The sequence below is a fragment of the Clinocottus analis genome, unplaced genomic scaffold (assembly GCF_023055335.1).
Source record: "Clinocottus analis isolate CAN_PGR_092001 unplaced genomic scaffold, fCliAna1.0.p SCAF_11, whole genome shotgun sequence".
NCBI classification, from domain to species: domain Eukaryota; kingdom Metazoa; phylum Chordata; class Actinopteri; order Perciformes; family Cottidae; genus Clinocottus; species Clinocottus analis.
In genome coordinates, this window is record NW_027175832.1 from 13,360,614 (window position 1) to 13,374,053 (window position 13,440).

Consider the following 13,440-nt stretch of genomic DNA (forward strand, 5'->3'; position numbering starts at 1 on the left):
TAATGCTCTCTCTCTCTCTCTCTCTCTCTCTCTCTCTCTCTCTCTCTCTCTCTCTCTCTCTCTCTCTCTCTCTCTCTCTGTCTCTATCTCTCTCTCTCTCTCTCTCTCTCTCTCTCTCTCTCTCTCTCTCTCTCTCTGTCTCTCTATCTCTCTCTCATCTTCAAGCACTATTTGCAAAACCTCTGAATCCTCTTGCAAAATGAAACTTTCGCCTCAAAACAGTTTTACCTGTGCTCAAAATAAACAAAGTGATCAAAATAATATACTCTATCAAGCAGACAGTAAACAATAAACCAATAAATAGAAAACACAAAACTTATAGTTTGAAGCAGGTTTTTAATCTCAAAACAAATTTCATTTGAACGAAAACATGTTCTATTACAGTTGCTCAAAATTGATCAGGAAATTACTACTGTGCTTTGCTCTTTGTAAATTCTTTGTTCTTCCTACTGTTTGTACCCATATTTTTACAGTACTATACCCTGCATCTCACAAACGTGTCCTTTGTCTCTGTGATACTGTAATTCTTGTTCTTTGTTGATATGAACCTGCAACCAGTTAAAATCTATTGAACAGTCAGTACTGTCACTGTAATAAATAGAAACTATGATGTTCAAGACCATATAATTGGTTTATTGTACATTATACAGCATATAATGCACTGAAGGCATAATACAGTATACAATAGCACAGTAAAAGGGACAAAAATCAACCACGTGTTTGCTATCTAAACTGGCTTATATTGGTTGTGTCATTTTATGTCATTGGTTGTATCATTGGATACTAATAAAATCAATTTTGAGTGATGGTGTTTAATCAATGACATGTGTTGCTATTTGTATTTGATTGTTGCCACTTGTGCTTACCAGTGTTTTTAAACTGAGAATGTGTTCAGAGTTTTGCAGAAAAATATAAGTGGGATCTGCAAATTGTGTTGTATCATGTGAAATAGGTATTGACAACAGACTGCACAACGAGCTAAATGAGTTCAGGCAACTAAGAACTTTGTTCAGCCAATTGGTTTAGGTGTTTTAGTAATTGAGAAAAACTGTAATGTACTATTTCTATAGTGAACAGAAAATCTGAGCACTGGCTATAACAACACACATACAACCACCAAAACGACTCTTTAAAACTATAACAGTGTTTATTTATACTAACAATACTGTTACAAAATCTATATAATTAATCTCCAGCGATCAATTTTACAACTCCAAGCATTTTAGACCTAAAGACAACAAACAAGCAATTGGAAGGAGTGTGGATGTGTGTGTACGTGTGTGTGTGTGTGTGTGTGTGTGTGTATGTGTGTGTGTGTGTGGGGGGGGGGGGGGGTGTGAGAGGGAAAACAGCAACTTGTCGACTTGAAAAACTAGGGAATTCCTTAATCTTGCTCCTGCAGGTCAAAGTGTGGGATTATATGGAAGTTATCCATATGCATTACTCCTTCAGGATCCAAGTGTGTTTGTGAACCCTAAAAACAGTCAGTTGCTCGTCAAGCAAGATTAGGCCCGTTACCTAGTTTTTTTTAGGTACCAAAATAGTTTTTACCGCCTGTATTAACGCGATGCAGTGTGAAGCTATTCATAGCCTTGGCGACATCTTGGTTGTGTCGCATGGACTCCCTGGGGTTTCTGTGGGTCTTGTCCAATAAGGCACTTATTGGTTTGAACCTAATCTCATACTCGGGTGTGACTGTAACAACAGATGGGGGTTGGTTTCACAGTTAAGGCTTTCATTTTTACATGTAGGTTTCTCTTTTTGAGGCCTACTGTACATGTAAATGACACAGAATGTCATGGACCCATGATGTGGACGACACATTCTAGAAAAAACTAGAAGTAAAATTGTCTAAATGGAAATGGGTGAAGCCACACATGTCCTACAGAGACAGGACTCTAATAATAATAATAAGGTGGTGGTTTATTATAAAGGCCTCCACACACACACACACACACACACACACACACACACACACACACACACACACACACACACACACACACACCCCACACACACACACACACACACACACACCACACACACACACACACACACACACACACACACACACACACACACACACCACACACACACACACACACACACACACACACCACACACACACACACACACACACACACACACACACACACACATAGAATAGGATACAAATAAAAAACAGTATTTATATTGGGTTATCTCCAGGTTCTACCAGAATCTCCTGTCAGCTCTAACTACAGAGAAACTCCACATTCCAAATCCTCCCATCTCAAAGGAACCACAAGAAGCCAGACTGGAGACAGAAAAGGGGGAAGAAGAGGAAGAAGAACAAAAGGATGAGGAGAAGAAAACAACAAGTGTGTATAAACGGAGGCGGAAGTGAGAACGTTGCCATGGTGACAGGTCCAGCCTTGTGCCAGAGCTGGATGACTGTCTAGATCTGTTCACATGAAGACATCACTGAGAGGATCACCATGGGAACCTGTTGAAGTCCATACATCAGAGTAGTGGCGGGCTGTCAGGGCCAGCTCGGCCTTCTCTGCTCGCCTGAACAGAATTACAAAGTTATAGCTATTTTATAATGAATAAATAAAATAATTAAAAGTTATATATATTTTTTCATGTAGTTGTTTTTCACAAGTACACTGCATCTATTATAATTATTTTTTCCTATTAGCTTATTAGCTCGATCAGCTGGCGTAATGACCATTTTCACAGCCGGCCTCTGGATCAGAGCAATGCATCGCCATGGACACAAGAACTGCATTTACAAAAAAACATCAGGAGACTTCTTGCTTGCCATGATTTTAGAAATGAAACAGTCCGTACTCGTTGAATAATTATAATTACAAAGTGCAAGCTATCAGCAATAAAGAGGCTTAACAGGAAAGGTCCGCTGCTATGAGGCCTTGACTGTGCTGCTGGCGCTGGGCCTCATGGGTTAGGGTTAGGGTTCATTCTAGTCCAGATGAGGGTAAGGGTTCACTCTAGTCCAGATGAGGGTTAGGGTTAAGGTTCATTCTAGTCCAGATGAGGGTTAGGGTTAAGGTTCATTCTAGTCCAGATGACAGCATCAGAGGTGAGAGGTCCAACCTGCTTTGCCAGAAGAACACTGACGTCCCCGCTGTAGTCCGGCTGCTTGATGAGAGGTCATCATATGCAAGAGTTATTAGGTAAAAACCTTGACAGAGATGTTTCTAATATTTTGTCCCTGTCACGTATTGAAACTCCTCTCACTATGATGTAAAAACACCACCAACTATAACCTCCGTAGTAGACACGTAATTGAATGAGCACATCTCTGGCGATGTAAAGATGGATATTAGGTCCGTGTACGTTTTGTTCGTTTGTTTTATCGTTCATTCCAAAATACGGAAATACGGAAAAACGGCCGTTTCTTCGTTTTCCGTTTCAAACCAAAAACGGGAAAACGGAAAACTACTTCCGTTTTCTCGTTTTTGGCGTCTGAAACCAAAAACGAGAAAAGAGAGACGATTATTTTCATGTCAAAATAAAAGCCAGTAATATGTATTATTATTTACGGTCTTTTAATTCTCATTTACAGTCTTATATGATGCAAACACATCGCAGAGTAATGTTAGAAGAAGATTAATTATTAAATATGAATAAATACACCTGGTTAAGTTAGCAACAGTAGAGACTACAGGCAGATTAATACATGTATATATGTGCACAGCAAGAATCAACTGTTCAATTAATCGCTGCATTTTTTTTAATGCAACACAGTTCGTAATATAGTTTAATCAAGTAATTTGTGTGTTTAGAGTTGATCATATTTAATTGTTTTATCGTATTGTGCCGTTTCTTGAGTGAACACAGAGCAGAGCCTGTATGAGACCACAGTAACGGTTTACCTTTCTACCAGCAGGTGGCGCTATTTCATGTATTTACTTGTTATATGCGATCTTCTCTGTAGCTACTTGATGAGAAACCTTCAACTGAAAGTTGTTCTCTGAATACTACTGTTGTTGAGTCACACAATGTCATTTTAGGGCTTTTTCAGGCGGGAAGGTAGTTGTTTAAGCAGCAAATCTGTGGTCGGTTTGTCAAGAATCATCCGATTTAACCTTTTTAGTACGGAGCTTGTCGCCAGCGACATAAAGTCAAACGCAAAGTGGATGCAAAGCTAATTTGACCTTAACTCCTTATTACGCCATCGACGTAAATCCAACTGATTCTGAACGCTAAGAAGGTCCATTACGGTAATGGTGAAAAAAAAACCAAAAAAAACAGCGGCAAACTTGTCTGTGGGGGAGGGGTGGAAGTGAGCAGCTGTAGAGAATCAGGGGAGACACTTTGACTGGCGTTTCACTTCTTTGGAAATAATATGATGGCATTGTAAATAATAGTATTATAGTTTATGAGAGTTCTGCCACTTGCTGGCCCACCTACACCCCTTAATAAAGGCCACTTTCATGTCCCCACAAACACACAGAAAGACAGTTGAAATGGACAGAAAGAAAGTTATTCTGGGAGGAAACAGTGCCTTTCTGGATGTGTGAGGAGTACAATAATGGGTCCTGTCTTCAGCTGGATGAAAACTGCTTCACGGAGATAAACAAATCTCAAAACGTTTGGACATGAACACATATGAAAGCCTATATAACATGGACACTCAATGTTTTGGGGAAACAAAACTGTTTGAGAAGATGTAAAATAGGTTAAATTTCATTCCGGTAATCTCAAAAGCTTCGCTCATGTTCATTTTCAATTGTTCAAAAGAGAAATATTATGGAAAGTCAACTACGTTTATTCTTATTAAACACGCATATAATTTACCTACCTGGTTGATTAATTTATTACAAATAAAAATCCTGCATTGAATGGTACAGAAGAGGTCAAAGGGCCAAGGTGAGAAGATATATAGTGTTGGTCGAAGGCTTTGGTCCAAATGCCATTGAGATACAACAAGTTTGACAAAATCTTACAAGAACACAAACGAGATGAATTGTCTCTCTGTACTTCTACCATGTTACCTGTCTTGTGACCCCTCAGAGTGACCTCTGGAGCTGTAGGGATGCAGACCATCATGTTGTTACTGTTACTGTCATCACCAACATATAACTTGATCTGTTTTGACTCTGCTGTCAGTGTCTCAGCACCTCTGACTAAATCACATCATCTTAACGTAGCACTTTGGTCTCCAGAAGGATTCAGCTCTGTGTTGTGTGTGAACACTGTTTGAAGAGTTGACTGTATGACTTATGTTATCAAACTGAAACATGGAGAGCACAGCTACTCTCACACTTCTAAGATGTCTCACATAGTTTATAGTAGTCAAATGATTCTTAGACGTTGTTGCCTGTTTACAGCCGTATGTCTATATTTCTGCATGTACATTTAGATAAGTCATATTCATTGAATGTGTACACACCTAAAGCTGATTCTGATTATATAAATAATAATATATTAATTAAGGTAGTTTGCTGTTCCTGTGAAACTGAGCAACAAGGCCGTTGGGTTCCCCAGGTTACATGTCGGTTATTAAAACATTTACATCAGCCGGTCATATGACCTTGTTTAGCTCAGAGCAGCAGGTCATGACCGCAGAGCCACAGGTCATGACTTTGTTTAGCTGAGAACAGCAGGTCACAACCTCAGAGCAGGTCCTCACATTTTTATCTGAACCAATGACATCTGCACACTTCTAGATCAGCAAAGAAAGACAATCTTTGATATTTTTCTAATTCTGTATGTCAAACACAAGTTAAATACAGCACTCCCCAAAAAGCTCAGAAACCTTCAGAATTAGTGGTGGCTTTACGATTACATTCCTGTATTTGACTTGTGTTGCTGTATCTCAATTCTTCTGATTCTTCTGTCCAGTGTTATTGGATGGGAAATTCATTTTTATGAGACAGTGCCATGCTGGTTGGTCCAAAATGCAAAAGAGGAATGTTGCATTGTGTTCTGCCTCACATTTCCTTGTGTTGCATTCCAGACGCCAAGTGGTGCAGAGTGTAATTGCATCTTTGTTTAGCCCTCCTCTCTTGCCGTAGTTTGTTCCGATTCAGCTGAGAAGACATGCTGCAGCTATTTGTCTCACTTATTGTCTGGTAGCCTTTAAAGACCTAAGTCTGTAAGTACGTCTGTATGTGCATGTAAATATATTTTCCGATATATTCTCTGTCTGTTTACCGTTTCAGTTGTGTTGTGTGGATGCTAATCGCGATGCTAACTGTGATGCTAACCGCGATGCTATCCGCGATGCTAATCGCAATTAGCATTTTTATATTGACATGTCCCTTCTGCATTAATATGTTGACAACGTTAAAGTTAGCTTAAACTCTAATTAGTCCAGGAAGTCTGGTGTTAATGAATACTTGGCTTTTCCAGCATATTGATTGTATGTTTATTCTGAGCTTGGTATTCTTCTGTGCGTTTATGACACATCTGTAAGCTAATGTCTTGTTCTGTTTCTACAGTTTTACAAAAACAAAGATTCAAGTAAAAACCCTAAATGCCAGCCTGGATTTCTGGTTCTTTATTTCCTGGATCTACTGTTAGCTATCTGCTAAGCCAACCTACAGAAGCAAGGGCAGAATAGTAAAAAGACTTATTACTCAACGGCTACCAAATGAAAAGTGGATTAAACACACTGCAGACCAGAAATACAGCTCATCAGCTATTATGGAGGAACACAAAGAAGAAAACCCTCTGCAAGACACATCAGATGTACAGTCTAAGTACTCTTCCTGTTCCAAACGCTCAAACCAATCTAGCCGTGCGTCAACACACAGCTCTGCTGTCACCAAGGCAAGAGCTAAAGCGGAAGCTGCTCGGGTCAAAGCTTCGTATGCTCAGAGAGAAGCAGACATGTTAATTGAGCAAGCACGGGTAGAAGCAGAAGACTCAAAGAGAAGAGCAGAAATCGAAGCAGAACAGCAAAGGAGGAAAACTGAACTACAGGCGAACCTACATGCACTGAAAAGTCAGGGCGCTGCTGTAGCAGCTATCACAGAAGCTGAGATCCTTGAAGCAGCTTATGAGGAAGAAGGTGGAGAAACACCAAGACTAAATGTGACAAAATTAACTCTGTATCCACCAGCTCAACGCACCAACGAATATGTGCAACAACATTCTTGGGACCATGGTCAGCAACAGCACCAACTCACAAAACGAGAACCTCTCTCTCCATCAAAGCGTCAGCCCAACATGGTCAACGATGATGCAGACAATCCTGGTCTCCAAATTAACAGTTTGGGTGAAATTCACCACCGCTCATTCCAAGAACTATCAGCACAACACCAGAGCATGAGCACAACCAACCTTCAGTGACGCCACGTGAGCCCTCGGAATCACAGTACGCTGTCAGGTACAAACCATGCCATGCCCCCTAGAGCAACGCTGCATGTTCAATCAGACACAGCTGACTTAGCCAGATATTTAATTCGCAAAGAAATAGTTAGCTCTGGACTTGTAAAATTCGATGACAGACCAGAGAATTATTGGACATGAAAAGCCTCTTTTGCCAACTCCATCAGTGACCTGAACCTTACCCCCAGAGAAGAGCTAGATTTATTAACCAAATGGCTTGGGCCTCAGTCTGCAGAGCAGGCCAAACGCATTCGTGCAGTCCATATTAATAATGCTAGCTCAGGGCTTGAAATGGTTTGGCAGAGATTGGAAGAATGCTACGGTTCAGCTGAAATGATCGAAAATGCTCTCTTAACAAAGTTAGATGAGTTTCCTAAGATCTCAAACAAAGATAATGAGAAGTTGAGGGAACTAGGGGACCTGTTGTTAGAACTGGACGCAGCTCGAAAAGATGGGTTCTTACCTGGACTCTCTTACCTTAACACACCTCGTGGAGTCAATCCCATTGCACAAAAGCTCCCTTATAACCTTATAGAGAAATGGATATCAGTTGGCTCTAAATACAAAAATGACTACCAGGTTCAATATCCTCCCTTCAGCATATTTGTAAAGTTCATTCAAGACCAGGCAAAGACAAGAAATGACCCCAGCTTTGCTGAACTTACCATCGGTGGTTCCATCAAGACAGATACGTCTCTGAAAAACAACAAACCATCTGTGTTCACCAGGAAGACTGAGGTTTCCTCTGAGGGTGAAGTCAAGCAAAACAACATGGAGAGACAGTTTGAGGATCCAGACAGACTCTGTCCATTACATAATAAACCGCATCCTCTAAGAAAATGCAGGGGGTTCCGCAACAAGACGATAGAGGACAGAAAAGCTTACCTGAAAGAAAAACGTATCTGTTTCAAGTGTTGCGCTTCCACAAGTCACTTTGCCAAGGACTGTGACGAAGCTGTGCAGTGCAAAGAGTGCGATAGTAACAGACATCCATCTGCGCTCCACCCTGGGCCAACGTTATGGGAACCAGTGAGCTCTGCTATTAAGGAAAATCAAAGTGGGGAGCAGCAAGAGGATGAGACACCAGAGGTCATGTCAAAATGCACAGAAGTCTGTGGGGAATCTGTCGGCGCGCGGTCATGTTCCAAAATATGCTTAGTCAAGGTCTACCCTGCAGGTCAAAGAGAGAAAGCTGTTAAAGCCTACGCTGTCCTTGATGAACAGAGTAATAGGTCCTTGGCAAAGACTGAGCTCCTTGACCGTTTTGACATCAAAGCAGGTGCTGCACCATATATCCTTAAAACATGTTCAGGGGTTGTGGAAACATCAGGACGACGCGCAAGCAAACTTATAGTCGAGTCAATGGATGGCAACGTACAGATCCCTCTCCCCACACTCATAGAGTGTGACATGATGCCTGACGACCGTTCGGAGATCCCCTCCCCAGAGATAGCTCATCATTATCCCCACCTAAAGCCAGTTGCGGATAAAATCCCAGCTATTGATCCTGATACAGACATTCTCCTTCTCCTTGGCAGAGACCTACTACGGGTGCACAAGGTGCGTAAACAATACAATGGACCCAACAATGCACCATATGCTCAACAACTGGACCTTGGTTGGGTTATTGTTGGAGAAGTATGTCTCAGGGGAGCCCACAAGCCAAACAGCATCAACGTCTACAAGACTAATGTATTACCTAATGGACGTACATCTTTCCTTAGTCCATGTGTTAGCGCTATCCACGTCAAAGAGAAAGTTACCAAGAGGACATGAAGTCAGAGTAATCAAACCCTGGAAAACACAGAGCTCCTGGAGGATGACGATCTTGGAAGTGAGGTTTTTGTCAAGACAAAAGAGGATGAGAAAACAGCATTGTCGATCGAAGATAAAGCTTTCCTCGAGATTATGGACAAAACTGTCTACATGAACGACGCAAACACTTGGGTGGCTCCTTTACCATTCCGCTACCCGAGACCTCGTCTCCCGAATAATAGAGGTCAAGCAGCCAAACGTCTCTCTTCTCTGAGTCGCACACTAGAAAGAAAGCCAGAAGTGAAAAAACAATACTTTGACTTCATGCAGAAGATCTTTGAGTCAGGCCAGGCAGAACTAGCTCCACCATTGAAAGCAAATCAAGAGCGCTGGTACCTACCAGCATTTGGCGTCTACCACCCTCAGAAGCCAGATCAAATACGGGTGGTGTTTGATTCTAGTGCCAAGCACGAAGGCATCTCTCTCAACGACATCCTTTTGAAGGGACCAGATTTAAATAACACTCTTCTTGGAGTACTTATCCGTTTCCGCAAAGAACCTATTGCAGTCATAGCAGATGTTCAACAGATGTTTTATTGTTTCACAGTCTGTGAAGACCATCGTGACTTTCTGAGGTTCTTGTGGTTTGAAGGTAACGACTTCACAAAACCAGTGGCCGAGTACCGAATGACAGTACATGCGTTTGGTAACAGCCCCTCACCAGCTGTGGCCATCTATGGCTTAAGACGTGCAGCGCAAGAAGGACGTAAAGAACATGATACAGATGCTAAGCAGTTTATCATGAGAAACTTTTATGTGGATGATGGGCTGGCCTCATTTTCCACTGAGGATGAAGCCATCACTGTTCTGAAAAGAACAAGGGAGATGCTAGCTGAGTCAAGCATCATGCTGCATAAAATAGCATCCAACAGCACCAGTGTTATGGACGCTTTTCCATCTGAAGATCGTGCCAAATGTTTTAAGGATCTAGATCTGTCATCTGATCCTCTACCCCACCAACGCAGTTTAGGCCTCAGATGGGATCTGCAAACTGACAGCTTCTCCTTCTGCGTGTCTAATAATGGAAAGCCGTTCACCAAGAGAGGCGTCTTATCAACGGTCAACAGTCTCTACGATCCCTTGGGGTTCGTAGCACCAATCACGATTCAAGGGAAGGCAATTGTCAGAGACCTCTCGAAAGAAGAGTATGATTGGGACGCACAACTCCCAGCAGAGAAAGAAATCCGGTGGGATGCCTGGAAAGATTCTCTAATGGAACTTAAGCAGCTTCAGATTCAGAGGACCTACATTCCTGTTTCTCTGCTCGCTACATCACACAGAGAAATTTGTGTTTTCTCAGATGCATCAACGATGGCTATATCAGCTGTAGCTTACCTCAGGGCAGTTGATGCAGAAGGACAAAGCCATGTGGGGTTCATCATGGGGAAATCCAAGCTGGCTCCACGACCTGCTCACACTATTCCTCGTTTGGAGCTGTGTGCAGCTGTCTTAGCAACAGAGATCGCAGACCTGATAATGGATGAAATTGATTTGGAGATCCAAACAGTCAAATTCTACACAGACAGCAAGATTGTACTGGGCTACATTCACAATGCAACCAGGAACTTCTACGTCTATGTGGCCAACAGAGTAACAAGAATCAGGAAGTCCTCTCACCCATGCCAGTGGCACTACATCCGAACCAACCATAACCCTGCAGATCATGGATCTAGGTCTGTCCCTGCGGATCTTCTGAAAGACACCAATTGGTTTTCAGGTCCAGCTTTTCTGACCAGACCTGAAAAAGATGAAGTTCCACATCCAGAGATATTTGACCTTCTTCAGCCAGAGACTGATGTAGAGGTGCGCCCCCAAGGCTAATCGCGATTAGCATTTTTATATTGACATGTCCCTTCTGCATTAATATGTTGACAACGTTAAAGTTAGCTTAAACTCTAATTAGTCCAGGAAGTCTGGTGTTAATGAATACTTGGCTTTTCCAGCATATTGATTGTATGTTTATTCTGAGCTTGGTATTCTTCTGTGCGTTTATGACACATCTGTAAGCTAATGTCATGTTCTGTTTCTACAGTTTTACAAAAACAAAGATTCAAGTAAAAACCCTAAATGCCAGCCTGGATTTCTGGTTCTTTATTTCCTGGATCTACTGTTAGCTATCTGCTAAGCCAACCTACAGAAGCAAGGGCAGAATACATTGGTTCCCAACCCAAGTCCAGCCTGACGGTCTGCATCCCTACAGCTGTCAATTCCAACTGTCCTGTATATTTGTGGGGACATGAAAATGACCTTTATTAAGGGGTTTAGGTGGGCCAGCAAGTGGCAGAACTCTCATAAACTATAATACTATTATTTACAATGCCAACATATTATTTCCAAAGAAGTGAAATGCCAGTCAAAGTGTCTCCCCTGATTCTCTACAGCTGCTCACTTCCACCCCCACAGACATGTTTGTTGCTGTTTTTTTTTCCACCATTACCATAATGGACCTTCTTAGCGTTCAGAATCAGTTGGATTTACGTCGATGGCGTAAGTAAATAGGGAGTTACGGTCAAATTAGCTTTGCGTCGAGTTTGCGTTTGACTTTATGTCGCTGGCGACAAGCTCCGTATTGAAAAGGTTAAATCGGCTGATTCTTGACAAACAGACCACAGATTTGCTGCTTAAACAACTAACTTCCCGCCTGAAAAAGTCCTAAAATGACATTGTGTGACTCAACAACAGTAGTATTCAGAGAACAACTTTCAGTTGAGTTTTCTCATCAAGTAGCTACAGAGAAGATCGCATATAACAAGTAAATACATGAAATAGCGCCACCTGCTGGTAGAAAGGTAAACCGTTACTGTGGTCTCATACAGGCTCTGCTCTGTGTTCACTCAAGAAACGGCACAATACGATAAAACAATTAAATATGATCAACTCTAAACACACAAGTTACTTGATTAAACTATATTACGAACTGTGTTGCGTTAAAAAAATGCAGCGATTAATTGAACAGTTGATTCTTGCTGTGTACGTATATACATGCATATTAAACTGCCTGTAGTCTCTACTGTTGCTAACTTAACCAGGTGTATTTATTCATATTTATTACTTTATGTTCTTCTAACGTTACTCTGCGATGTGTTTGCATCATATAAGACTGTAAATGAGAATTAAAAGACCATAAATAATAATACATATTACTGGCTTTTATTTTGACATGAAAATAATCGTCTCTCTTTTCTCGTTTTTGGTTTCAGACGCCAAAAACGAGAAAACGGAAATAGTTTTCCGTTTTTCCGTTTTTGGTTTGAAACGGAAAACGAAGAAACGGCCGTTTTTCCGTATTTCCGTATTCTCGAATGAACGATAAAACAAACGAACAAAACGTACACGGACCGGAAACGAAGAGCTTTCCTCTCTCTGCTCCGTGGATAGAAAGGATTTCAGCTGGAGGACTTGTTCAGGTAAGAAGGACACGCACAGGAAGGACGTTTATCATTTTATAATGCTAATTTATTAGTCCGAATACTAATATTAATGTATTCTCAATAACCGTAATAATATTCAAATGAGAATGTAATAGTAATAATTAAAAAAACACATTCAAATGTATATATATATATATATATATATATATATATATATATATATATATATATATATATATATACATACATACATACATACATACATACACAGTTTCCTCTGCTTTGGACGCCATCTTGTTTTTTTGTGATTATTGTTTCCATGGGGATGGAATGCCCCGCCCACTTTGGCTTCAAAGGCACAACTCTTTCCTAAACTCATTTGTACAACTGCTCCAAGCAATTCCTGACTCTTCGCTCATGCTTGCATGCAGTACGACAGGATCTACGTCTGAGAACACAAAAAGCAGATTTATTTTACTTTTCAAGACCAGCAAAGTGTTTCACTGCGAAGTCATTATTAATAGACCACGATCATCTTCATAAAGACGCCCCACAATCGTCTTTAAGAGGCGCGCCACAAGTATCTTTACGACACATTTATATTGATATTTCCCCATCTTTGCTTCAAATGTATCAAGGGGATACCCAGAGACACGAGGCTCAGCCTCAAGATGGTCCAAAAAAAGAGGCACAGGTTGAAGTAAAAGAAATTTCTGCTCAAAATGAGATGAAGGATCTCAGGGCGCCGATCCCAGAGAAGGAAAAAGCAATCCTGGATCTTACCGAGAAGCTCAATCTTGAGATCAAGCTGCGGTCCGAGAGCGAGTCCAACGCAAAGGTTCTTTATTCAGAGAGGGAACATCTAAAGAACAAGGTTGAGGGCCTCGCCATCAACCTGGAAACTCAGACCAAG

General features: G+C 41.2%; 1 protein-coding gene across 2 annotated transcripts in view; it reads left to right on the forward strand.

The window, feature by feature from the left end:
• The first annotated feature begins 12,336 nt into the window (after nucleotides 1–12,336).
• The window catches only part of LOC137782232 (beta-alanine-activating enzyme-like), a 5,779-nt gene continuing 4,675 nt past the window's right edge, over nucleotides 12,337–13,440 (forward strand). For both annotated transcript variants that reach the window (XR_011077253.1, XM_068571431.1), the window contains exon 1: nucleotides 12,337–12,563. Coding sequence is in view for 1 of the 2 variants with exons in the window: in XM_068571431.1 (XP_068427532.1) it covers nucleotides 12,459–12,563 (105 nt within the window). In the remaining variant the exon portion in view is untranslated. The remainder of the gene's footprint in view (nucleotides 12,564–13,440) is intronic.